The 27,131-nt window shown below is 50.5% G+C and overlaps 1 protein-coding gene and 1 long non-coding RNA gene across 4 annotated transcripts in view; one reads left to right on the forward strand and one right to left on the reverse strand.

Annotated features, from left to right (window-relative positions):
• The window catches only part of LMBR1 (limb development membrane protein 1), a 149,153-nt gene extending 146,020 nt beyond the window's left edge, over positions 1–3,133 (reverse strand). For all 3 annotated transcript variants that reach the window (XR_006965012.1, XM_047095295.1, XM_047095294.1), the window contains exon 1: positions 2,917–3,133. Coding sequence is in view for 2 of the 3 variants with exons in the window: in XM_047095295.1 (XP_046951251.1) it covers positions 2,917–2,982 (66 nt within the window). In the remaining variant the exon portion in view is untranslated. The remainder of the gene's footprint in view (positions 1–2,916) is intronic.
• Positions 3,134–3,469: 336 nt separating this feature from the next.
• On the forward strand, positions 3,470–25,717 carry LOC124524990 (uncharacterized). Its single transcript, XR_006965362.1, has 3 exons — positions 3,470–3,606; positions 21,172–21,315; positions 25,044–25,717. It is a non-coding gene; the product is annotated as an uncharacterized LOC124524990 (long non-coding RNA).
• Positions 25,718–27,131: the final 1,414 nt, after the last annotated feature.

Raw genomic sequence — 27,131 nt, forward strand, 5'->3', positions numbered from 1 at the left:
AGGTAAGAAAGCCATTTTGAAGATAACATCTAAGAAAATGCATCCAAACAACAGATGCACCAAAAGACAAGTGATGCTGCGCAACTATGACAGGTATAAAGAACAGATACATATAAATTGCTGTCCATGTTTCAGTTCTCCTGCTGGGCATTTAATAAGCTAGAGACAACGTTTTAGTATCCTGGGTAATGGTTCACGGATGCATGTCATTTAAAAATAGGTTAATCGGGCGCCTGGGTGGCTCAGTCGGTTGAGCGTCCGACTTCGGCTCAGGTCACAGTCTGTGAGTTCGAGCCCCGCGTCAGGCTCTGTGCTGACAGCTCAGAGCCTGGAGCCTGCTTTGGATTCTGTGTTTCCCTCTCTCTCTGCCCCTCCCCTGCTCATGCTCTGTCTCTCTTTGTGTGTCAAAAATAAATAAACAAAAAAAATTAAAAAAAAAATAGGTTAATCAAAGGCAGGTCACATATGAACCAATGAAAAATCTGTGTATGAACCAAGGATTATAACTAACCCAATTCTGCACACATGAAGCTGAAAAGAAAAAGGGAAAATAAACAGCAAAAGGAAGAAAGAAAATAGATCATTACCACCTGGTTAATAGCTAAAATCCAATGTACTCATTAAAGTAATTGATGAACGAACTCTGAGATGTTCATAATACTAAAGACAAAACAGGATTATTAGTAAGTATTTAAAAGTTAAACACTACACAATATGCAAAAACTAACTCGAAAATCAAAGACCCCAAATGTAAGAATTAAACTATAAAACTCTGAGAGGAAAACATAGGTGGAAATCTTCATGACACTGGATTTGGTGATGATTTCTCCAATACAACACCAAAAGCACAGGCAAGAACAGAAAAAAATGGATAAACTGAACTTCACCAAAATTAACTTTTGTGCAAAGAACACTATCGATAGAGTAAAAAGGCAACCCACAGAATGGGAGAAAATATTTGCAAATCTCACATTTAATAAGGGATTACTATCCAGAATATATAGAGAAGTGCTAAAACTCGGGGCGCCTGGGTGGCTCAATAGGTTGAGTGACCAACTCTTGGTTTTGGTTCAGGTCATGATCCCAGGGTTGCGGAGTCAGGCCCCACCTTGGGCTGCGCCATGAGCATGGGGCCTGCTTAAGATTCTCTCCTCTACCCACTCTGTCCCTCTCCCCACTTGCTCTTGCTCTCAAAACAAAAAATTCCTAAAACTCAACAACAAAACAATCCAATCCAAAAATGAGCAAAGGACTCAAATAGATATTTCTCTACAGAAGATATACATATGGCCAGGAAGCACACGAAATAATGCTCAACATCACTAATCATCAGGAAAATGCAAATAAAAACCATGATGAGTTAACACTGCACACCCATTAGGATAACTATTATTTAAAAAAAAAACCCGCAGAAAACAACATGTGTCAGTAAGAACATGGAGAAAATGAAACCCTGGGGGGGGGGGGCACCTGGGTGTCTCAGTCAGTTAAGCACCCAACTCTTGATTTCCGCTCAGGTCACGATCTCATGGTTCGTGAGTCTGAGCCTGACGTTAGGCTCCGCACTGACAGCATGGAGCCTGCTTAGGATTCTCTCTCCCTCTCTCTGCCCCTCCCCACTTGTGCACACGCTCTCTCGAAATAAACGAATAAACTTTTTTGAAAAATGAGGAAAAGACTTGAGGCTTCACAAGAGTTCCAAATACCCATAAACACATGAAAAGGTACCGAAATTCACTAAACCGTTAGGGAAATGCAAATAAAATTTGTTGCGCGATAAATATTACGACGCTTAGTACAAATGGCTTACATTTAAACAGGACAGAAAATACTAAGCGTTGGTAAAGCTGGGGAGCAACCACACCCCTCATTCAGTGCTGTGGGAGTGCAAGGTGGTGCAAGCACTTTGGTAAACCGGAGGAAAGTGTCTATTAATGATAAACGCGCAACCTACACAGCGGTGCCACCCCAGGGCATCTTCCTAACAGAAATGCGGACACACGTTCACCGAGAAACACGTACAAGAATATTTGCAGCCCCAACCTGTTAACTACTGAAGCGCCCCTGAAAAGTAAAACAGGGGCTCGGTCTATTGAGCACCTGACTCCTGATTTCGGCTCAGGTCACGATCTCAGGGCTGTGCGTTCAAGCCCCACCCACGTCGGGCTCCGCGCGGACAGCACCGAGCCTGCTTGGGATTCTCTCTCTCCCTCTCCCTCTCCAAATAACCTTCAAAACAAATAAAATAAAGTCGGTCGCACTATAGTCACACAACAACAGCGACAGGAACGAATGCTCTTTATTCCAAGTTATGACTCGGCAAAGCAGCTCTCAATTTCAAGATCAATAAAGACACAAATCCGGCGATTCTACACCAGAATTCCTTCACCCCCGAGCAAGGGCTGTGACCGAGTCTGGGAGAAGTCGGAAGAGGGAATGTGTAAACCCGACGTGCGACTGCTGGGAAAACACGAACACATCGGGACGCGCGCGGCGCACGACGAAAAGGCAGACACAGCAAAGCCGGTTTCTAAGGCCAAGCCCGCTTCCCGGTCCCAGCAGGACGCCCGCCACCAGAAGTTGCCCGCGGAGCACAATGGACTCAGGCTCGGGCCCTCCGGGGCCTCAGTCGCCGCCGTCCCGACAGCGGAAGGCGTCCGGCGGGGCGCACGCGGGGCCGGGCCGCGGGGCGCCGGGAGCGGCCGCACAGGCACCTGCACGCACACCTGTGTGCGCTCACGGCAGAGCTCGGGGCGGAGGGCGCGGGTGGCGGCGCGGCGCGCACCCAGCTCGGGCGCGGGGGGCGCAGGGCGCGGCCGGGGGCGGGGGGCCGGCGGGGGGCTGCGGGACTGCGGCCGGGGCGCGTGGGAGGGGGAGGGGGGCAGGGCTGTGGGGGCGGGGCGCGGGCCGGCTCACCGTGGACTCCCGCACTTGGCTGTGGAAGTGCTGCTCCCGCGCCGACACCTCATCTTGCCCTTCCATCCTCCCTCATGCCCGCCGCCGCGCCGCCCGCGTCCGCGCGCTCCGCCGCACCATCGCCCGCCGGCCCGGGACGGGAGCAGACTGACAGCGGGCCGCCGCAGGGCCGGCGACCACGACCCCCGGCGCCGCTTCGGCCGCCTCAGCCGCCGCCTCAGGCGAAGCCGCTCCGGCTGCAGAGGGCGGGCGCGGGGTGGGGCGGGGGCGGGACCTGACGTCAGAGGAAGGCGCCTCGCGTCAGAGGAGCGCGCCGCGCCGTCTGCGAACGGGAGCCGCCGAGGGGCGTGGCCTAGAGGGGCGGGGCGGCGGGGCCACGCCCCCAGGAGGCCGGCGCTTGGCCGCCTTGACCAGTCCGGAGCCGCGCGCGGACGCGAGGTGGGTGGGTCTGCGGAAGCGGGTTCCTCCTCCTTTAAGGTTCAGTGACTCGTGGGCGGCCGGCCGCAGGGTCCGTGCACTTGTTTTCGGCAGAAGGTAATTATCGTGGCAACTCCTGTTAGTGCGTTCGCCGGGCACCCAGCACCCGGTCTCTGGCCCTTGGCACTCAACACCCGGCACCCAGCGCTCAGCCTGCAGAGCACCTGGGCGGTCAAGCAGGACGTCTCCCGCGGGGTCTTGCGCTCTGCCAAAGTAGGTAAAAGGCCAGCAGAGTTGCTTCCGAACCCTTTTTGGGCGGAACCCTGGAAACCTGGCTTGTGTGGATGTGATATGGGGCTCGGGCGGCCGGAGGTCTCGGGCTTCCCCACCTGGAGAACGTAGATAGCCTTGGACAGGAGGCCCTCGCCCAATCCCTAGAGCCCTCCCTGTTCCTCTGTCTTACTACCTTCCCGACACCCTCGGCAGCTCGTTTATTTTGGGGACCTCCAAACATAGCAAACACAGTAATTCATCCCCAGTCTACATTAAGTATCTTTTTTTTTGGATTTTTGCCATGAAGCTGAGTTTGAAGGAATACTTAATCATTTTACCTTTGGATTTATTTGGCTATAGAGAGGTCATGTAAATTGCTATTGTCTGTGTGATTTTCTTGGCATCTCTAATTAAAAATTCTAAGGAAGCAAGAAAATCTAGAAACTCCGTTCAAATTATTTTAACAATGTATGTGAATTTAGATTTTTTTTCAGTATCTTTTGAAATTTTGAGTTAAAACTTTTGTCATGACTCAAAAACTTTTTTTTTTATGGTCTGCAAAAAGCTTGCCAGCCCCCTATACTGTGCCCATGATGCACTGTGCTGTAAATTGTTGGTAGTGGGAAAACTGGGGGCACATGCGCTTTGTTCTGAGAGTTCCTCTGCTGACACAGGCTAATAAGAAACCAGGAATGCTTCCAACCGGTTATATGCAGGGTTCACTTTTATTTTGAAAATGTCTCAGGGCCCAAAAGAACGAGGGAAAGACAGTATCTGAGTCTGTTTTTCTAGACACCCAGGTTCTGCGAGCTGCGTTATACACCCCCCTGAACTGACCTGCATAATTTCTAGATTAATCTCTCCAAATCAGAAGGTAGGCAGATCATATTTTAAGATGTGTGGCATTTAGACGTATTCCAGAAAGTGGATGCATGCATTTCTGCTCTTTCTAACCCAGCACTCCGAGGATCTAGACCTTTCTGTTTTCTTTAGCCCTTAGCCCAGGATAGGAGACTTCAAAAATGGCCAGAAGCTCACCCCTCCCTGTACATTCACCCCTTTGCCTTGTGGCTTTGCCCTTCCTTCCATCAAGAAGTGTATCTATCTTCCACTCCCTTGAATCTGGGCCTCAACATGTGACTTGCTTTGTCCAAAAGGACAGAAGAAAGTAGGACGTTCCTGAAAAGCGCTTGTGCGTTAGGGCTTGTCCTCTCCTACCACCCCCTGGCACCCTCCAACTGCTACTGTGCAAATAAACCCCAACTAAGCTGGTTTGGGGGGCCCAGTTATGTCTGTCACCCTATCTGCCACTCTTCTGCATCCCTCTAGAACATAAATCTACCCCAAAATACAGTTTTTCTCCCCTGCTCAAAGCACTGCAATGCAGTTATTCTCACTAACTGTAAGATAAAATTAAACTCCTTAAGTTGGCATTCAAGACGTTGACTTTGGGGCCCTACCTCACCCTTCCAGACATCCTCCCCACTTCATTCTCTGAACAGCTCTTTGCTGCAGCCTGGCTCTCTCCTCTCTCCACCCCCAATACCAAGACCCAGCCACTTTACTGTTCCCTATCCTCTTTGCTGCTGTTCAGTCAGTGCTACCTCCCTTCAGCGTTCACACAGGACCTTCCTTCTCCACAAAGTCTTTCCGGACAATTCCAGTTTCTTCATGCATTCATTCAAAACTGTGGGGACACGATGGAAAGAACCCTGCTTCGGTCCCTGCTCCCACAGAGCTTACAATCCAGGGGTGCAGCAGAAAACGTACAGAGGCTATATTCCTGGCCATTCATTTGACCCTTAGGACACATGTCCTTGTATCTGGGTCTATCCATAGTCAACGTATAAGCTCTTTAAGGTCTAGGGCATCTTTTCTTGTAAACATCTGTGTACTGCCTTCAATACTGAATAGAATGCCTTGTACAAAGTCGATACCTAAATAATGTTGATCGGTCCATAGGTTGGTGGCCCCGAGAAATTTCCCAAAGACTTCTTCACGCTTCGGCACTTCTTCAGATTTCTATACCGATGTAGATGATTGTGTGGCATTGCTCGTGTTTCCAGCATTACGGTTCAGATGTCCATGATTGAAGGCACTGCTCGTTACTCTGTACTCTAGTTTCACTGCCTCATCGTGTCTTTGAAACTGCTAATATTCCAGATAATTCTCCTCGCTTCATTAGGCCTTGCTTTGATCCTCCTGGTCAAAATGAGATCCAAGTTTTGAGATATAAAGGGGCAGAGACCCAATTTGTTTTAACCTCTTTACGCCCTGTACGCAACCAAGCCAAGCAATATTCAGATGTAACTTGTATTCCTTCCAGCCTCTGTCCGAGGTGGAGGTTTTTTCCCTTAGCCAAATAAGCAAAAGATGAACAAGGAAAAGTCTAGAAATAGCCCAGCTCTCCCTCCGCAGTGGGATGGGTAAAGAAACTGTGATGTGTTCATGCAATGGAATAAGGCACTGGGGTGAAAACTCAACGAACTACAGCTGCGAGCAACATTCTGGATGAGTCTCTGAGACTGTGTTGAGCAAGAGAAAGAACAATGCACACAGCATGATTCCATTTATATGAAGTTCCTAACCATGCAAGACAAAATAAGAGACTATTTAGGGATACAAACATGCATAGAACTATAGAGGAGAGGGGGGAAGGATAAACTTCCAGGGAGGAGGGTCGGAGAAGAGAACGGCAGGAGGCGCGCAGGGGCTGCAGAGAGATGATTGTGCTCATTGCTAAGACTTGTTGGATCTGGACGAGGTTGCCACTTGCACGATGGATCCCCCAGGGATCTCCCTTCACGTCACTGCAGCGGGTGCCTCCAGTTGGCAGAGCCTGGGTCATGTGCCCGCGCCTGTCTGCAAAGGAAGTGAGTGTGTGATTTTTCCAGCTTCTTCTGTGGGGCGGAGTCTCTGCTTCATAGGATAGGGGGTTCTTGTAACACAGAAAGGGGCTTCCGATATGGTTTGGCCGAGAGGAATTCTTTGGTGCAAATACGAAGTTCTCTGATGATCCAGCATAATCAAAGTATAAAATTTAGACTCCCTAAAAGAAACACATGGACTTTGGGTTTCGCTAGATGATAACCAGCTAGTGGTGTGCTGGAGACCAGCTCTTAAAAGCTGGTTGTTGGTTTTTAGGAATTTTGTGAGTCATTTGTTAAACACAGCCATTATTTCAAGTTAAATTATAGACACGTACACTCAGTTAAATTTTTCTGAGAGAGAGAGAGAGAGAGAGAATGAATCCCAAGAGGGCTTCACACTTGTCAGCACAGAGCCCAACGTGGGGCTCATTCCCAGGACCCTGAGATCATGACCTGAGCTGAAACCAAGAATCGGCCACTCAACTGACTGAGCCACCCAGGCACCCCAATTAAACTATATTTTTGAGAGGTAGCAAAAACTCCTAGTCCGCCATGTCCTAATTCTTTTATCATATTTTACTCTCAGCTGGGCTCCGAAGGTTACTTAAATCCACAGTGCGTGCTGCTTCTCCTTCAGTGGCCTCACACTGGCAGCCCGAATCTGCCGCGGTGGGAGCATTTACAACATGGAAATCGGCAAATGATGCAGATCAGAGGCCTCTTTCCTCCCCCTTGTAGAGCACCATTAGTTCTAGCATCCCACGGGAGCTGGCAAAGTCTCGGGAAGCACTTGAAGGTTTTCCGTACTGTGAACTAATGCCAAACAACCAGCCGATCAAAGGTGGTGTCGTTTGAGGGAAATTGAGGAGAACAACACACTCACCTGATGGCTGATCGTCCCGGGTGTCTGGAGAGGTGGAGGGCTCCTCCAGGGAAAATAGAATTTTCTCTCAGGAAAGCAGTTCTAAACCCATGAGAGTATAGCTAGGTTTAGAAACATCCATTACGTCACACTGATCAGAACTCACCCGTGGCTTGCTGGGGCGCCTGGGTGGCTCAGTCGGTTAAGCATCTGACTTGGGCTCAGGTCATGATCTCGCGGTTTGTGAGTTCAAGCCCCGCGTCGGGCTCTGTGCTGAGCCTGGATCCTGCTTGGGATTCCATGTCTCCCTCTCTCTCTGCCCTTCCCCCACTCATGCTCTCTCAAAAATAAATAAATGTTAAAAAATACATATATACACGTATATATACATAAAGAGCTCACCAGTAGTTTGTGTATTTGCTGGTTTTCTTTTTTATTTATTTTTTAATGTTTTTAGTGAGAGAGCGTGAGTCGGGGAGGGTCCAAGAGAGAGACACGGAATCCCAAGCAGGCCCCAGGCTCTGAGCTGTCAGCACAGAGCCCGACACGGGGCTCGAACTCATGAACCCGGAGATCATGACCTGAGCCGAAGTTGGACGCTTAACCGACTGAGCCTCCCAGGCGCCCCTGCTGATTTTCTAAAGGGGCAAACGAAATTCACTGTTCCCTCTCACGGGAAGGACAGCAAGCGCGGGGCCAGGTGCAGAGAGGGAACAGACGTAGCGGGAGTTGATTGGCCTGGAGCTGCCGTGACAGAGCCCTCAGACCGGGCAGACGCGTGCAGTCCTGATCTCTCACAGTTCTGGAGGCTGCAAGTCTGACCTGAAGGTGCCGGCAGGGCTGCTTGTCCCTGAGGCCTCTCTCCTTGGCGTGTGGACGCCTGTCTTCCCCGTGTTCTCATGTGGCCGTCCCTCTGTGTGTCTGTGTCCTGATCTCCTTATCAGGACACCGGTCACACTGAACTGGGGCCCTCCCTCATGACCTCATTCTAACCTAATCACCTCTTTGAGGACCCCATCCCAAATACAGTCACAATCTGAGGACCTGGGGTCAGGAGGTCATGAATTTGGGGGGACACAGTTCAGCCCCTAACAGGGGGCGTGGTTAAGTTCTCTCCTGATGGCCCACCTTTCTCAGGGGAATGAAGAGCAAGCTCATCCTCGAGGGAAGAATGTAGTGTTTGAGATCCTGGGAGGGAAAAGGTGTGACGTAGTCAATACTGGGGCGGGCAGGGGCAGGCACAGTCACCAGGGGACAGGCAGAGGCGGACATGGTCACTAGTGGGTGGGAATTAGTGGACGTAGTCAAGGGGGGGTGGCAAACAGGGGGATCAGAATCACTAGGGGGCAAGTCAGGGATGAACACACCCTAGGGTGCTGACAGGAATGAACATAATCACCAGCAAGTGGGGAGTAGCGGACAGAGTCACCAGGGGGTGGGCAGGGGTGGGGACAGAGTCTCCAGGGGGCAGGCTGGAGTGGACACAGCCACCAGAGGGTGGGCAGGGGCAGGGACAGTCCCCAGGAGGCAGGCAGAGGTGGACAGTCACCAGGGGAGAGCAGGACGGATGAGGAAGGGGACAGCACTTCTAGGCAGCTCAAAGCTCCAGTTTAGGCACCAGACGTAGCTGCCCTCTAGGCACCGGACCCCGCATCTAACCGCTCCCTCTGCTCAGTGCTCCCCTGGGCCTTGCTCTCCAGTTCCCGTGTTCAACTCTGGCCAGCCTGTGTTAACATTAGTGGGTGGACGGCTCCTTGCAAGGTAGGCAGGATAGCGCTTAGGAACAGCCTCAGAAATTGGAGAACCAGGTTGGAAAGCCAGCTTCACCACTTCCTGGTTGTATGGCTTTGGGCAAGTTAACGTGCTTTGTGCCTCCGTTTTCTCACCTGCAAAAGCTGGGAATCATGAAGACGCTCAGCTGGTGTGGTTGCTGCGACTGAATGACATATCCGTGGAGTGCAGAGGCACCCTAACGTGGGCTGTCGTCGCCATCATCACCTCAAGAACCGGGCTCTAAGCATGGATTGCGCGGACATTTACATATTGGGTTACATACCTACGAAACATTCACAAGTTTCAAAGAAATTTGTAGCTCCTGCGCAGGGACTCAAACACAAAAACGTGCTTAAAATGAAAGAGAAGAACTTTAATTTGCCAAGAAATTGCGTAGCTGTGGTATCCGTAGAGTTGAAACTTAGAGGAGACCCAACCAGAGGAAACGAAGGCATGTGGGACTTGGGATTCGCTGCAGGGGGGACTGCAGAGAATCCTTGGAAATCTAAGTCCACAGATAAAAATCTCATCCCCCCCCCCCCCGACTTGCCCTTCAACCCTTGGTGTCAGCTGCTGATCAGACTGTGTCTTAGGTGAGGCACATGGTTTTCACCTGCTCTGCTAACCCTCGCTGAAGAGTGAATAGAGGAGCAGGGCTGCTAGTGGAAGAAAGGAGAGGGACGTGAGGGTTGGTGTGCGGTGAGAATCAGCCTTATTCACCCGTTCTGCAGTGTTTCAGATGCCACGGGAAAGCGGGACCCCACGAGATTCCAGATAAGAGACCCGTACAGACCTCTTTAAAGGTCTGCCCTGTGCCATATACACACGAAAATGCCTGATCTCTGATTCAAAGGCAACCTTTGAGGAGGCGAGCCATCTCACCAGGGTGTACGTCGGATGGCAGAGAGCAAAGCAGCAGTAGGGGGAAGGGCCTGGGCCAACAGGGCACGGGGGCGAAAGATTGAGGAGGACACAGGGCATGCGGAGGCCGGACAGGGAGGACTCAGGAGGACGGGCTGCGTGCCCGGACACACCACAGACGGTTTTGTTGCGAATGCCTGACGGCGGGAACGGCTCCCTGCCTCGATGAAACCTCAGCAGGCCAAGTTAGATGAGCAAGCCCTCCCCGGCTCTGTGGGGGAGGCCCAAAGCCAGGGCCCAAAGCCAAGGACACTCGTGAGGAAAAGTGAGGACACTCGTCTGAAAAATATCCTGCTTGGAGAGCCAGCTCGTAAACGGCTCTAGAAGAGGCAGTTAAGTGCTCAGGGAACGGGATGCTGACCTTACACTTTTTATGATAGCTTTTTAATTATGCTGTGGAAGGAAAAAGAAGGAAACAACGAGGAAAGTATATTTAAGAAGTTAGCCTTTCTCCCCCTCCCTCAGATGCGTCCTCTGGATGTGGCCGGGGCGGGGTGGGGGGGTGGCGGTAAGTGTTTCCACATTCCTGCTACACACACAGAAGTGTTTCTTTACGACACAGTTGAGATCTATTCGTTTGACCACATATGGTGGCTATGTCACCACATCACTACGTGCAGCTCTGTTTCATTCTTTCCACAGCTTCATTAGCAGTTCACGGACTGGTAGTTTTTGTTTATTGATCTAATCTTATAGGGACACACATTCGGGTTGTTTGGTTTTTTTATTTTCCAGTCTTGCTTAAACGATGCTGTATCATCTATCTTTGTGCATATATTTCTGCACACTTGTGCAAGTCTCGGAGGCGAGCGGGCCCCTGGTGGACACTTCCTCTGGTTTGCAACAGATGAAGCCAAAGCGGCCAGATGCTTTGGGGAAAGACAGTACTGGGCCCGGGTCCCATCGCCGCGAGGGGCTCCCGGGGGGCCTGGGAGGGACACAGCCGGAGCTGGCTGGGAAAGGAATCGGTTACATGTTGAGTCTTCACTCGCCACCGGGCCCGAGGAGGGAGACTGCCTGTCAGGACCGTGGGGAATTCACCCCAGGGAACGCAGGCCTCATCCAGGCCTCCTCAGGGGCTGCGAGCCCTGGGACAGGCCCACGGAGGGTAAATTAAGTCAGCAATGCCCGGGAGGGAGGGATCTCTCGAGCCTGGCGGCTTTATTTATTTTTTTTTTTTAATTTTTTTTTTTCAACGTTTATTTATTTTTGGGACAGAGAGAGACAGAGCATGAACGGGGGAGGGGCAGAGAGAGAGGGAGACACAGAATCGGAAACAGGCTCCAGGCTCTGAGCCATCAGCCCAGAGCCTGACGCGGGGCTCGAACTCGCGGACCGCGAGATCGTGACCTGGCTGAAGTCGGACGCTTAACCGACTGCGCCACCCAGGCGCCCCTAGCCTGGCGGCTTTAGAAAAAACACTGGCTTAGCCCCTGAGAGCCCAGGCCACGTGCTTGAGGACTGGGCCCTGGAGGGACGGGTGGAGACGGGAGGGCAGGATCCAGGTCACTGTGTAGTCACTGTGCAGGAACCAGTTCCCAACCGTTGGCTGCGACGCCCCGGGCACGAAGCAGGCCCCTGTGCCGCGCGTCACTTAAGGAGCTGGGAGGGCTGGTCTCGGCGGCCTGTAGCACTGTCGGAAATACCTCAGTTACCCTCATGCGCTCCCGAGCCGTGGCGAGCCTACACCTCCCGCCGCTGAGGTCCCTCTCGCAGGGTGTGTTTAACCCCGTTTTCAAGTGAGTGTCCTAAAATCGCTCTACCCAGGAAGTCAGCTCGATAGTGTCCCCGACATGAACTTTCCCGGCAAGACAGAGGGTGCCGCCGGGCCCTGACGTGCTCCCCCACGGTGCTCGCTCGGGACTCAGCAGCGGGTCAGCAGGGCACGCAGATCCACGCCAGGGGCTGCGCTGAGGCCCCGCTCGGCTGTCGTCGGGGACACGTTGGGTTTTGTGAGAGGCTGCAGTCTGAGAACACAGACGCTGCTCCACCCGTGCGGGTCCTGCCAAGCCGTGCATTTGCTGGGGAGGTTCCTCTGACTGCAAAGCGTCAGGACAGGCACACAGGCAGAACGTTAGCCCGAGACCCCTGCGTTGCTGTGGTTGAATGTGACATCGGCACAGTCGAAGTTCTTGCTGTCATCGACCGGGGGGGGGGGGGGTCCGTCTCCCTTAGGACCAAGTCCCCCAGGGCAGGGCCAGGCCCTGTAGCGTCCCTATCCGGCACAGCTGCAGCCTCACCAGGCTTGTGGTAGACGGTGACTTGGAGGTCACGGACGGTAACAGATCCCCCGAAATGCCGGGTTCGCTCACCGCATCCAGAAATCATCCAATGAGGCAAATGCCCTCCAAGCTGCACGCTTAGAAATTCAGCACAAGAACCACACACACAAGCCCTTGTCTGGAAGATGCTGCTGTGGAAAGCACTTTACTGACTGCGTGATGGGAGGCGTGTGTGCCGGGCTTGGGGCGCCGGCAGCGTTAACAGGAAGGTGGATCCTCCCAAGAGGAGGGCTGCAGCCTGCCCCACCTGCCTGTCCTGGGAGCGGGGAGTCCTGGAGGGCCTCCTGGTGGCACCATTAACCCGGGCAGAACTAGGGGGGGCGGTAATGCTGCGGGCGCTGTTTCCGGGGCCTCAGGGCCGAGAGTGTCTCTCTCTTCTGTCCCGGGCATTCCCAGGCTGTGAGCACGGGAGCCTATCACATGTCAGAGTACTGGCACACTGGGGACCAGAGGTGACACTACTTACCCTTCTTACCTTACACGTCATTTTTGCTTAATATTGGGCTTAGCCCAGATCTTGGGGCGATGTCTTCTAATGGAATCAGCAGCCGATGTTACAGAGAAGGAAACTGAGGCTGAGAGAGAGTAGGGCTCCCTCTGCTCGGTCTCGCCCCAGCCACGAGCCAGGCGCCCCACCCCTCTGTCCTGAGGCCCCGCGATTCGCCCAACGTGAGCCAGCAAGTGGACTGCAGGCGTCATGGGGGAGTAGGTCTTGAAATGGGGGCTTCAGACCTCCAAAAGTGGGCCTGAACAGCCTGTCGCTTGTATGTGGTGTTTTGTAGCCCCCAGAGCACGTGCGATCCAGGATTTAAGTTCACAGTAACCCACCAGGGTCCCTTCTCAACGGATGAGGACACTGAAGTGTGAGGGGGCAAACCGCACACCCAGGCTGGCGCGGTGAGCGCGCAATAGAGGCAACTCTGAATTCCAGCCGTCCGTCCCGAGCCCAGAGCGCTCCGTGACCTGTCCCACGGCCAGCCCGGGAGAAAGGGAGACGGCGAGAGACGGGGTGGGGTGCAGACAACAGATACGGACACGGTTATAGTAGAGACAGATGTAGCCGTGCTGTGCCCATGGATACAGATACCATAAACAACGTTGCAGTCATTGACATGCTATGGACATCGGTCCAGCGATGGTTGTGGGTGTACAGGTAAATACACATTTGTAGATAGACACTGGCAGAGGAGGAGACAAATGCAAAGTGCCCCGCTGAGCTGGCCAAGTTAAATTCTCACATGCGGGGCCCGTGGGGGCTCAGTCTGCGAAGCCTCTGACTCTTGGTTTGGGCTCAGGTCATAGTCTCGCAGTTCGCGGGATCCAGCCCCACGTCCATTCTCTCTCCCTCTCTCTCTACCCCTTCCCCATTCACGCATGCACGTGCACATGCGCTCTCTCTCTCTCTCAAAGTAAATAAGCATTTTAAAAGTCAATGAAAGAAAATGCTCTATATGCAACTAGAAAGCCTGGGCCCAGATCCCGCCGCCCCTGGCTTCCTCCAGTCCACACAGGGACCTCCTTGTGGGAGGGAGACCAGGGAAGCCCTCTCTGCCGTGCCGGGGAGCGCAGGACCGCTGGCTCCGTGTACTGACAGGCGGATAAAAGTCCCCTTTCTCTTCTCAGAATCAGTGTTGTATGTAGTTAGAAACTTCTGGAGCTTCCTGAGACGGTCTGGGAGACAGCTTATAAATAGCTCCACTTTTTCCTTATATATACGCAAGCATAGAAGGGGGACTCAAAAAAATGAACAGTAAAAAATATTTGTTATATGTTTTACTATTGTAAAATTGAATTATAATTTAAGAGCTTCGATACATTTCTAACTGTGGTAGATTTTAAGGTAATTACGTGTCTCTTCAGTAATATATTTGCTATCAACTTATTGCATAAAAGGATTGCTTGTGAATTCAAAATTATTTTTAGATTTATGGCCCTTTCAAGCGAAAAAAGGGTTTTTCAGAAATACTTCCGATTGCCAATGTCAGGTGGATCGTCCATTTGCCATCAATAACGCCTCCTCCAGAATCCTCCGTCATATAAATCCAGCCTGACAGGCCCATAATGCATGCTGCGAGGGTGTTCTCAGGGGTAAGGAATGATATCTGTGTGAGTTATATTAGGCCGGCCTGTGGAAAACAGTCATCCCGCAATTTATGAATTCAGATGCTCCCAGAACACGCTTTGGTATTCCAAGGAGACGTAGGTGTTTTCATTTGCGTTGGCTGCCTTGATAAATGTTTATTGTGAAAAACTGCTGATCTGGAAAAACACTTCTGTGCACCGTGGTCCGGCCTGCCTCTAATGTTTATTGCCCACATTATCAAAATTGTACGGCTCTATTACGCGCCCTGAGGCTGTTTTGTTGTGATTTTTCCAACATAAAGGCTTTGTGGGTGGCTCCAGGTGAAGCCTCGATGTCCAAGACGAGCTTGGAGAAGGCAGGTGGCAGAGGCCTCGCTGGGGACACTCTCGCGTCTAACGTCGTATTACTTTATGTGGCCTCACGGGCCGGGCAGTGTCGTGTTGTGATGTGTTCTGTTGTGCTGTGTTGAGCCGCGTATGTTGCCTGTAGTATGTTGGTTTACGTTGTTGGAGACCACAGAGCCATGGTCGCAGTGCGGAAGATAATAATTTCATGTGGGTTGAGGACGGAGTAAGCGTTTGGGCTAAATGTTACAGTGTCTACACGGTCTACGTTCGCTGGGGGGTTGCCCCTCTCTTCGCCTTCTCTCCCGTCACTTGGTTCATTAAAATATGGGGTTTGATTTGTTCACTTGGTTGTTTTAAAAGTTAAAGTCTCGGGCCTCAAATCTTACCCAGCCTGCTGCCTTTGAGTAAGTGCGCGTGCATGCGTGTGCATGTGTGTGCGCGCGTGTGGGTCTTGAAGATCCCAGGGGAGACTGGGATGCTGCGATTTATCTTCGGACCCAGTTCTAATGCCCGAGCTCCTGAGTCAGCAGCCTTTATTAATACAGCCGAGGAGGCTAATTCCCCTCAGGCTGCACTCAGTTCCTCTTCCAGTGATCTCTGTCTCGCTTAGCTCCTGGCCTGCGCCTGGGAGTGGGATTTAATCTGTTATCTGAATACCATTCATAAGAAAAAGCACGCAAGTAAACATGTAGCATTAAATAAGGAACTATTCGTGAAAGTCACACAATCCCTTTCTGTAGTCAGGTCACTGAAAAGGAACCGTACGCTATCCTTTTCCTGAAAGATTGGTTTCAGAAGCATTAGAAATCCAAGGGGAATAAATCAGATTAATTTTCAAAATTAGCAGGGATAAGCTTTATTCTGAAATCATGAATGTTCTCTTTTAATTAATTTCAAACGTGGCTAATCCGTTTTAGGCGTGTTACAATATTAAATAGTAGACTGGCGTGTGGCAGGCGGAGGCGGTGAATACCCTTGATCTCTGTAAATACTTAGACCGGTTGGCTTATAACGCATAATGTCAAACGCTGTAAAAATCCCGATCTTCTACTTCCATCTCATTGGCAAGAATAAATAGGCTTGTGCTAGGCACACAGGCTAAAACAGGAATTCGGTATTGTTCAAGGACACCCCGGAGGAGGTGCAGGGCCCCTGCCGGCTGGCAATGGTTTCTTCAGCGTGGTTTTCCTCTTCCCAAAAGCAGATCGAGAAAACCATTAGATTAGCAGCTCTCACAACTGTGCTACTGCTCGGCCAGGTCATCAGCCACGGGGGAGGGACAGGAATCGGTTCGTTGGAGTGCCATGGGGACGTGGCAGGGAGCTTCTTCCTGCTTCCCCGAAGCCCAGGGAATCCAGCGAGATGACGGCAGCCGTCAGCGTGAATACGGCCAGCAGCCCAGACTCGCCCTGGTTCTGCACCTCCAAGCTGAGGCAGGGGTGAATCTCGCAGACACGCCCACACCCAGCTCTACTCTACTCGGTTGCATTTTACGGAGTCAAAACAGGACGTTCTTCCTGTGTTAACGATCGCAAGGGAGAGGAGACTCAAGCTCACGCTGGCCACCCGGGCCTGGGATGTTGATAGTGGCCTCCACGCGCTATGCGGGGCGAGCGAGACCTGGCTTGGGCAAGGAAGTGTCCTGCGGGCCTCTTGGCTTCCATTCCTTAAAGCACCAGTGTTGAAGTCCTCTGGGCTCAGCACTATTTGAGGAACTGAGATTACTTACACAGAATTTGTCAATGAACCCTCACATAAACACGGAGAGTTACTTACAGGCCTCAGCTGTCCTATGCGTGCACTTTAGGAGAGACACAAACGTAATTAATGATTTTAATCAATTAATGAAAATATTAGGTAATGACTGATGAGTGCTAGATAGAAAATTAAAATAGGTTGAGCAGATGAGGTTAGAGAGACCCAAGGTGGAGACTCTGGAAGGTGGAAAGGGGAGGGGGGGACCCAAGGACCCAGAGCAACGGGACATCTTCCCAACTCCAGCCCCCGCCAGGCGTCCCCCGACCCACCACCTTGAACAGAAGGTGGCCCAGGTAGGCTCACCGCTCCCCCACATCAAACAGGAGTCCTGCCCACCACCGAAAGCAGGTGACCCAGCAGCACCAGCAGAGTGCTGACCCACTGACAAGAAGAGGCCAGGGGACATACGCCCTCCCCCAGCTAGAGAGATAGGGTGGCCCAGGGCTCGAGCAAGGAGGAATCCACCATCTGGCCCCAGAATCATTCTAGGCCTCTAAAGGCACCAGGCGGCTTGGCCTGGGGAAGGTCCCTCCACCCCCTCAGGAAGCACCAGCAGGAACCTGTGGGAGCCCCATCAGGACCAGACAGGAAGTAGAGCAAAATAGCTCCTCAAAATCTCTGAAAATTATTATTTTTAATGTATTTTTTTATTTTCTAATGTATTTTTTTTTTTTTAAAGAGAGAGCACAAGCAAAGGAGGGGCAGAGAAAGAGGGAGAGAGAGAGTCTCAAACAGCCTCTGCACTGACAGCACAGAGCCCGATGTGGGCCTCAAACTCACAAACTGTGAGATCAGGACCTGAGCTGAGATCAAGAGTCAGATGCTTAACTGACTGAGCCACCCACGCTCCCGTGTATCCTAGGTTTTGACGAGAACATGACCCCAGATGATGCAGAAGAGATTCATTCTAAAAGTCAAGAAAACAGTTGGGTCAAATCATGCTAAACAGGGATAATATTACCCTGCTCCAAAGTCTCTCCAACTAGAAATGATCAGTGAAGTGAGAAATTCTTGAGAAGGCCAAGTAGTTTGCTTTTTTAGATGCCCTTCTTTGGGAGGATAGTTCTAAAACATTTGTTGAGATTGTTTTGATTACCTTTATGTCATTACCCGATGACAATAAATGCTGTGGGGTGGTTTTTACCTAAAAAGGATTCGTAGTAAGTAAAGGATGACAATAGAACTGAAAAAATACAGTAACCAAAATAGAAAACTCACGGGACAGGTTCCTAGCGCAGTAGAAATGACAAAAGATAGAATCAGCAAACTTGAGGACAGATCAGTAGAATTTACACCATCTCAACAACAAAGAGAAAATAGAAACCCACACAGTTTCAGGGATTGTGGGACCATAACAAGACGTCCAACATTCATGTCATCGGAGTCCCAGAAGGAAAGGGAAAAAGGGGGTAGCTGAAAGCAGATTCAAAGCAACACTGGCTAGAAACTTGCAAAATTTGGGAAAATGCATAAACCTACAGATGCAAGAACAGTTTACCTTAGGTTAGGACCCCCCCACCAAAAAAAAAAAAAAAAACCTCATCAAAGATGCATCATCAGGAAACTAAAGACCAAGAAAAACTGTTGAAAGCAGCCAGAGAGAGATCACAAAGTACCAATACAGGAACTCCAGTTCGAATGCTGGCGCATTTCTCATCTGAAACCCGAGGCCAGAAGGAAGCAGCATGACACGGTCCAGATGCTGGAAGAAGAGAGCTGTCGGCCACAAATTCTATATCCTCCGTGAAGCTATCTTTGAGGAGTGAAGGGGAACTAGAGACGTTCTCAAAAGAAGAAAAACTAAAACACTTGGTCACTTCCGGACCTACTCCTCAAGAACAGCTAAAGAAGTCCTCCGGACCTTAGGGCAACGATGAAGGAGCGTCAGCAAGGAAGACGACGGGAGGAACAGGTACAACAGGCCTGCCTTTTCCTTGTGATTTTCCTAAATCATCTTTGATGATCGAAACAGAAATGGTAACACCACTTGATACTCAGGACCATGATATGTAAGAGCGGGGAAATCAAAGTTGCCAAATGCAATCAGGCTTTGGATGCTTAGCTTGAAATGGGAAAATGGGCGGCCGCGTAGTAAAACGCTCCCTGAATGCTTATGCGAAGAAACTGACTGAGCTGCAACATAGCAGGCGAATGCCAAATGTGGGGAAAGCACGTTGAAATCTGCATTATTAGCACTGTATCACTAGGACCCAACGCTTGACTGAACAGGATTTAAAATGTATGAGCACTTACATGTGCGGACCGAAAAATTCTTCTTGCTTATTTCTCCCTTGATTTAGCAGTAGTCAGACCTGCAAATGCACAAGATCTTAAGTGATTACAAAGAAGGTGCCTTGCATAATGACCACTACCTCTGTTTGCAGCTGTGATTTTAAAAACCGTTGCCTAATAAGCCAGCATGGAAAGTGGCTCGTAATCTCCTCTTTTGCAGGAGCAGGAGCAGTGACCTTCTCGGTGGCTCTGAGGAGTATGAGCTACCGTCAGAAAGCACACTGGGTTCTGCTAAGCTGGCGGTCAAGCAGCAGAGACGTCGTGACACATGGGGGACTGGAAGCCCGGACAGGGGACGCTAACAGAAAACGGACAGCAGAGAAGCAGCCCTGAAGCCCAGAGCCCACTCACCGTGGTCTGGTGACGAGGGTCCGCTCCCCGCCACGTGGCCTCCCTGCCCGCCCCCTCAGATTACAGACTGGCATGTCCGGACTCTTCCCCCGAGAGGCGGCCTGGAGGGGACCCTGGTGAGGCTGGGGTGGTCTCAGCCCCTGTGTTTCTGGGCCCCGCGCACGCCTCTTGCTTGCCCCCACTCCTTCTGTGACTTCCGTGAGGCCTGGGCTTCCCCGTACCCACGACTTGGCAGCTTGGGCCCTACAGTGTGAGCTGTTTCCCGCCGGTAGGACCCACGTGCCCCTGACCAGCCTTGGCCCTCGCCTGCCTCTGTCTCAGGTCCTGCCTCTGGCCCCACCTCTCCCCTGGGGATCCCGGCTCTGCCGAGTCTGGGACAGTCACTGCCACCTGTCACCTGGCATTGTGCTGTGGAAGAGAGAAGCGTGACCACAGGAAGCACGCTCAGTCGTTCCCACCAGAAGGTTCTACTGCAGTCAGGGGTCCCCTTCCACCTCCTGAGTGGGGGACGGGCCTTGCCCTCCGCCCTCCGGCTCAGGCAGCCGCGATGACGAGACAACAACGGTACCACGGGTGCCCTCACGCAGATTCCTGTAGGTCTTCCGCTGAAACCGAGGCTCTGAACCCCAACTACGAAACATCTCCTGAGTTAATGAGACTGACACCCCTCCCCCCCCCCCGTGCCATCCCGGAAAATCCTGGAGAGGAGGAAACATCCCTGGGGCTCCGGGAGCCTGGGCCCCTGCTGCCCTCCCTGGACCAGCCAGGTGAAGTCCGCCAGCTGTGACAAGAGCCCTGGCACCCGCCCGCACCTGTGTGTTCAGCCAGACAGCGCATCGTCATACCATATGTGGCTCTTTGTACCTATTTGCACGTGGACGTAATACCACAAATAAAACACTAAACGGGAGGAATCAGGGAAAAACACAGAACCCAGAATATTGGGGGCCACTTACGCTCCTCCGGGAAAGCAGCGGGGACACTGTGGACGTGTTAATATTCCTACCGCAGTGAGCCCACATGTCAAATGTCAAGTCTGTGTGTAATTGTGAGAGAGAGATATAAATAGAGGAATTATTATAATTCCGTCATAATTTGCTACTTGACCAAAATAAACTAATAAGATAAATAAACATGGCTGCTTTTGCCCAACTGACTAATATGACCTGAATAGAAATAAAATATTGGATGAGTTGGAGATGCCAAGTTTAAGCTAGATTAGCAGCAAAATCTCAGTGTGCCGTTTCGATATAATTAACGGGATGATTTAATGTGTTTTTCGCTCAGAATCGTCGTGAGGCGTTTTTCTGCAATAGCGTAGAAATGAATCCGCACGCGTCCGGGCTGCAGAGGAATAAAAGGTTGTAATATTTTTGAGTCCTCTTGGCAGAGTAATCCATCTGGCACTGTGCAGGACAACGGAGATGTTTTTCTTCCGATCATTCACAGCCATTATTTAATGCGGGGTAACAGCCACAGTCTTCATTAATATATTAACCTATGGCTCAAAAAGGCCTTGCAGTAAACCAACCGAGGACTCCTCATGACGGGTTCGTATCATAGGGCTTGGAGAGACTGAGCCGCGGAGACGCTGACCTCAGGGATAAGCCCAGCGTTTGTTACCGACGGCAGAAGTGTGGCCAGCGAGTGAGGAGGGAGGTGGTCAGAACCCTCACGGAAGCCACTACACGCGGGACAGAGGGCCAGTTACAAACATACACGATACGGGGCGCCTGGGTGGCTCAGTCGGTTAAGCCTCCGACTCGGGCTCAGGTCATGATCTCGCGGTTCGTGGGTTCGAGCCCCGCGTCGGGCTCTCTGCTGTCAACACAGAGCCCACCCTCTGTCTCCCCTCTCTGTCCCTTCCCCACCTGCACTCGCTTGCCTTCTCTCTCTCAGAAGTAAAGAAACATTTTGAAAAACACATATATGATACAACCTTAGAATGCAATACTTGGCAACCTCAGAAAGAATGTGGTAGAACCACCGTATCTCACTGGCCTCAACTTCTGCTCATTCCATGCAGCCCCTCCAGCCTCCTGGCCTCTCTCCCACACGCAAGCCTTTCCCAGACCGAAGTTCCTGAGGCAGCACTTCCTTCAGGGAGATCTGGAAGAGAGAGAAGGGTCGAGACCAAACACCTTCTCGGGAGGCCTCCTCTGGCCGCAAGGTAAAAGTCACAGCCCCGGGGGGGGGGGGGGGGGGGGGATGGGGGGGATGCTGCCCCTTCAATGCTTTGATTTTTGCCCCAGGGCTTGTCACTGACATACAATGTACTTTATTTATCTTGATTTTCATCTCTTCCCTAAAAGGTGAATTCCATAAGGGCGGGAGGATGAGTCAGAGCCCAAGCAGGAAACAAAAGGGAACCTTGAACTGGGTTCTTTGAGGAGAGTTTAGTAAAAGGGCCATTTCCCAAGACTGGCAAGGAGGTAGGGAAGCCTGGGGTGAGGCAGCACCTGAGGGCAGTGACCCAGCCCGGGGGACAGGGATGTGAGAGAGGACAACAGCCACTGACCCTCCGCTTAGGGCGGCTCGGTCAAGCACCCCCCCCACCCCGCGGTTGCCCCACATCACCCACCCCAAGCGGAGCCTGGAGCTGGGGCCCCGGGCACAGTGCTAAGGTGGGGGGAGGGGTGGAATCTGCACGGTGACCCACAGGGAAGTCAGGTCTGTCCCCAGTTGGACCTCCATCCCTACTGGCGCACAGGAGGTGTGAGTGTCCTGGGGCTGCCAGGACAAAGTACTGCATGGGGGAGGGGGGGGCTTAGAACTGTAGAAACACATTCTCTCACAGTTCTGGCGGCCAGACGTCTGAAATAAAAATTTCAGTAGGGCTGCGCTCCCTCGGAAGACTCTAGAAAAGGAACTCCCACATGTCTCCAGTAGCTCCAGGAAGATACGGATGCCCCTTGGCGTCCCTTCACTTGTAAACTCCGTCTTCATGGGGCCGTCTTCCCGTGTGTCTGCGTCTGTCTGTCCTCACAAGGACACCAGTCATATTGGATCAAGGCCCATCCCCACTGAGGACGACCTCATCTTAACTTGATGACATGGGGAGACCCTATTTCCAATCACAGATGCTCGGTTTAAGACTTCAACACAGCCTTTCGGGGGACACAGTTCAACCTGGAATACTGAGTAGTCAATAATGAATCAACGAATGAATTGTCTCTCCTGAGAATAAAAAAGAAAAGAGTGGTAAAGTTTGGGGGTAATTCAAACCAGGTCATTAAAGGCCCTCCTTCCATTATATATATATATATATATATATTTTTTTTTCCCTTGACATTATGTCAGATTATGGGCAGCAGTAAATCTCCAAGAAAAACAAAGGCCAGGATTTAGTGCCGGAAAGGAATCCTGAAAAAAATTTTTTTCCATAAATAAATAACACAAGGAACTAGAAGCGGAAAGGGTGGTATACAGTTGAGGCATAGGACCGGGGAGAGGTCCAGAGCTCAGAAACGCTGCCTTCGGATGGGAGTCTGATGGCGTCACCCCCACACCCCATCATGCACAGCGCAGGGACCTGGCTCCTAGTGAGGGCTCTTCTCTAGAGAAATGAAATGTTTCCAAAGCAACCAGCAAACCCTCTGCCACCACTGGATCCCCCGCCCGCCCACCCCGAAGCGAAGCCTGACAAGGATGAGCCCCAACAGAGCTACAAAGCCCTCTCTCCACACGCTGTCTGTCACCTTTTTCCTAGCTTGAGGGTCAACAGAGAAGGATTGGACATTTCCAGGAAACCAGAAATATGAATGAGAAAGAGGACGAGAAACAGGAAAAAGGGAAGGAAAAAGCCACATGTACCTATGGTCCCAGTTCAATTAAAAATACACACAGTGTGGGGCACCTGGGTGGCTCAGTCGATTGAGCGACTGACTCTTAATTTCGGCTCAGGTCATGGTCCCAGGGTCATGGGATCAGGCCCTGTGTTGGGTTCCGTGCCGAGCATGGAGTCTGCTTGGGATTCTCTCTTTCTCGTCCTCTTCCCCTCACCTTTCTCTCTCTCTCTCTCTCTCTCTTTCTCTAATAAATAAATAAAAATAAAAAATGAAAAAAGTACAGTGTGTTTGTAGACACATCAACACACATGTGTTATGTTTGCACATATATATGTGTTTTTCAGGTTTTTTTTTTTCAACATTTATTTTTGGGACAGAGAGAGACAGAGCATGAACGGGGGAGGGGCAGAGAGAGAGGGAGACACAGAATCGGAAACAGTCTCCAGGCTCTGAGCCATCAGCCCAGAGCCTGACGCGGGGCTCGAACTCACGGACCGCGAGATCGTGACCTGGCTGAAGTCGGACGCTTAACTGACTGCGCCACCCAGGCGCCCCGGGGTTTTTTTTTTTTTTTTTTTAATATTTATTTCCCTTTGAGAGAGAGATGGACAGAGCGTGAGCAGGGGAGGGGCAGAAAGAGAGGGAGACACAGAATCCGAAGCAGGCTCCGGGCTCCGAGCTGTCAGCATAGAGCCGGACACGGGACCCGAACCAACCCACCGTGAGATCGTGACCTAAGCCCAGTGCTCAACCGACTGAGCCACCCAAGTGCCCTGAGATTCGTGTGTTTTAGATGCCAGCAAACCAAGTATCGGTATTCAGACAGCAAGACCAAGGTTGGGCTGTAAATGTTAAAAGCCCTGATTTATGTCGCTGTCCTGGTGAAGCACAGCCTACTTCCCGTGGAGTAGGATTGTAGAGCTACCAAACTGTTTTTCAAAAAAGCGACTGGAGGTTCCTTTGAATATCCAACAAGTACCAGGAACGGTGCCATCATTCCATCCCATTAAGTGGAGTGCCAGGTGACGGTCACTGAGCAACAGAATGGAGCCCAGCATTCAGCCTTGTATTTCCTACCGCATTTAAGGCTTTGTTAAAGAATATTTTAAGGACATCTCTTCTGTCACAAAAGAACTCAGTAAGTCTTCCGGAAAGGTGTACCAGTGGGTCCACCAAATGACCAAATGAGCTAGTCTGTTCGGTAAACTTGTTTAAACAGTATTATCGGGGCGCCTGGGTGGCGCAGTCGGTTGAGCGTCCGACTTCGGCTCAGGTCACGATCTCGCGGTCCGCGAGTTCGAGCCCCGCATCGGGCTCTGTGCGGACAGCTCAGAGCCTGGAGCCTGCTTCCGGTTCTGTATCTCCCTCTCTCTCTGCCCCTCCCCCATTCATGCTCTGTCTCTCTCTGTCTCAAAAATAAAAATAAACGTTAAAAAATAAATAAATAAATAAATAAATAAACAAACAGTATTATCAAATCAGATGCCAGAGTTAGTTCGATAAGAACGACTGTTTTCATGTTGGCTGGATATTTTGCTGTTTCTCTTAACAACAGCCAACCAATGGATTCAGTTGTCTCCTGAGGCTTGCTGGGGACACAGCGGTAGCTCTACGTTATCAACCCAGAAGAGCGTCTCCTGTTTATTTAATTTCAGAGGCCACGTGACCACATAGGCTAGGAAGGATTCTAGAATCTTTACATGTGGGGGTTGTGTAAAACAGAGCCATCGCCACATAATTAAACACGGACTTTTATGTCAGAAGGCCGATCCAACCCACTCCGATTTTCTCAGTGACATTATGATAAAGGCAAAAGGTGCATTAAAAGCTTTGGATCTATACTAAGGTCATAAAATCTCGCCCAGAGACAGTTCCTGTCTAGGGATTCACATGCCAGAAACAGATCAATAGAGGCTGTAAAAAGTTCTACAATATTCCCAACCAGCTGCTCTATAAAGTACAAGTGAACGCTCACTCGTTGAAGACGAAAGCATTCCCGTAATGCCAGTATTAAATATACAATTTACTCGAATAAAAGAATTTGTTTTCTGTTTATTTTCTTGGGAAAATCGGTTGACCAGTGAGATATGAGACTTGCTTCATTTTCTAGGATAAAATTCTGACGGAACTACTAGTCTGCACCAACCACAGATAGGCCGTCTTCTTTCTCCTCCCCCGGTAGACGCTGGAGATGTTTCCTCTCGAGTTGTTGGGGTTCGACTGGACAAAATTCTAGAGGCGGTACAGAGTCTGTGATCAGAAAAATGCCTTTATCACGGCGAAAATCTGCTCGTGCCGTTGGACCGGAGAGAAGGTAGAAGAAGCAGTTGTGTCTCGGGGTAGCTGTTCTCCCTTGAAATCCGGTAAAAATGGCCCCGTGAATGCAGGGCCTAAAAGTGAGTCCCCAAAGTGAGGGGCCTCTGGGACCCACACGCCATCCCCCAAACAAGAAGAATCATTTTCCTGGCAACGGAAAGATTAATCATGCATTTCACAAAGGAGACGCAAGGTTCGGTAATGTGCGACCTTGATTTACAATGGCCTCCTGATTTATTGTTGTGTATTTTTAAACCATGCTATTTAAAACACAGCTAATTTAAAAGCTAGTGTGTAGGCCCCGTCTGACTATTGCTAAAGATTTACTTTGTGCTAATAAGAAAATTATTGTGTCTACGCTATTCCCACTTCTCCCGCACTGTGTGATCCAACCTCCAATAAAATTGCTTGTCAGGTGAGAGACATTGGTTTTCTACTGTAGTTACTATTTCTTTGTCTCCATCCCCCGCCCCCTCCCCCCAGAAATACAGTTTACCGAATGTTACAGACACTACATAAGAAAGATGCTTCATAGCAACAGCGTTCAGGGTGAATGAAACAGCAAGTGTTTTTAAAGGGGCCCTTTCTACCGGCAAGAACAGAAACATTTGTGTTTATTTGATGCGCTTGGGTCAGAGGATAGACACATCAGCACCTTCCTCTCCTGCATGAGGAAACCGCCTGCCTCCCCGCCCAGCAAAGCCAGGCAGCCCAGTCGGCCACCCCCTTCCATTTGCACAGCGGCTGCTGGGATCCGGGGCGAAACTCATGAATTGATATTTTTAAAAAGTTCAGAATAGGGCCTGATTCATGGCAAACGTGCAGTAAGTGTTAGCCATTCTTTTTAACTCAGAAATATTAAGTTCTATGCAAGCTCATTTTGTCCTAAATATTGTTAGTACAAGACTTTAGTACAAGACCAACAGGGGCTCCTGGGTGGTTCATTCGGTTCAGCGTCTGACTCTTTTTTTGTTGTTGTTATTTAAATCCAAGTTAGTTAACATATAGTGTAAAATTAATACTATGTGTATTATTATATATAGAATTTAGTGAGTCATCACTTACACATAACACCCAGTGCTCATCCCAACAAGTGCCCTCCTTAATGCCCATCCCCCATCTAGCCCATCCCCCCACCCAACACCCTGCCAGGAGCCCTCAGTTTGTTTTCTGTATTCAAGAGTCTCTTATGGTTTGTCCCTCTCTGTTTTTATATGATTTTTTCTTACCTTGTGTTCATTTTTTGTATCTTAAATTCCACATAGGAATGAAATCACATGATACTTGTCTTTGACTGACTTATTTCGCTTAGCATAATACCCTCCAACTCCTTCCATGTAGTTGCAAATGGCGACATTTCATTCTTTTTCATCGCCAAGTACTATTCCATCGTATATACATACCACATCTTCTTTATCCATTCATCAGTTGGTGGACATTTGGGCTCTTTCCATAATTTGGCTATTGTCGATAGGACTGCTATAAACATTGGGGTGCATGTGCCCCTTCAAATCAGCATTTTTGTATCCTTTGGATAAATACCTAGTAGTGTAATTGCTGGGCCGTAGGGTAGTTCTATTTTTAACTTTTTGGGGCACCTCCACACTGTTTTCCAGAGCGGCTGCACAGGCTTGCATTCCCACCAGCAGGGCAAAAGGGCTCCTCTTTCGCCACATCCTTCCCAACATCTGTTGTTGCCTGAGTTGTCAATGTTAGCCACTCTGACCGGTGTGAGGTGGTATCTCATTGTGGCTTTGATTTGTATTTCCCTGATGATGAGTGATGTTGAGCATTTTTTCATGCGTCAGTTGGCCATCTGGATGTCTTTTGGAGAAGTGTCTATTCATGTCTTCTGCCCATTTCTTCACTGGATTATTTGTTT

Source organism: Lynx rufus, unplaced genomic scaffold (genome assembly GCF_022079265.1).
Source record: "Lynx rufus isolate CCGP_SWC_20201006 ecotype Redwood Valley unplaced genomic scaffold, mLynRuf1.p SCAF_4, whole genome shotgun sequence".
NCBI lineage: Eukaryota > Metazoa > Chordata > Mammalia > Carnivora > Felidae > Lynx > Lynx rufus.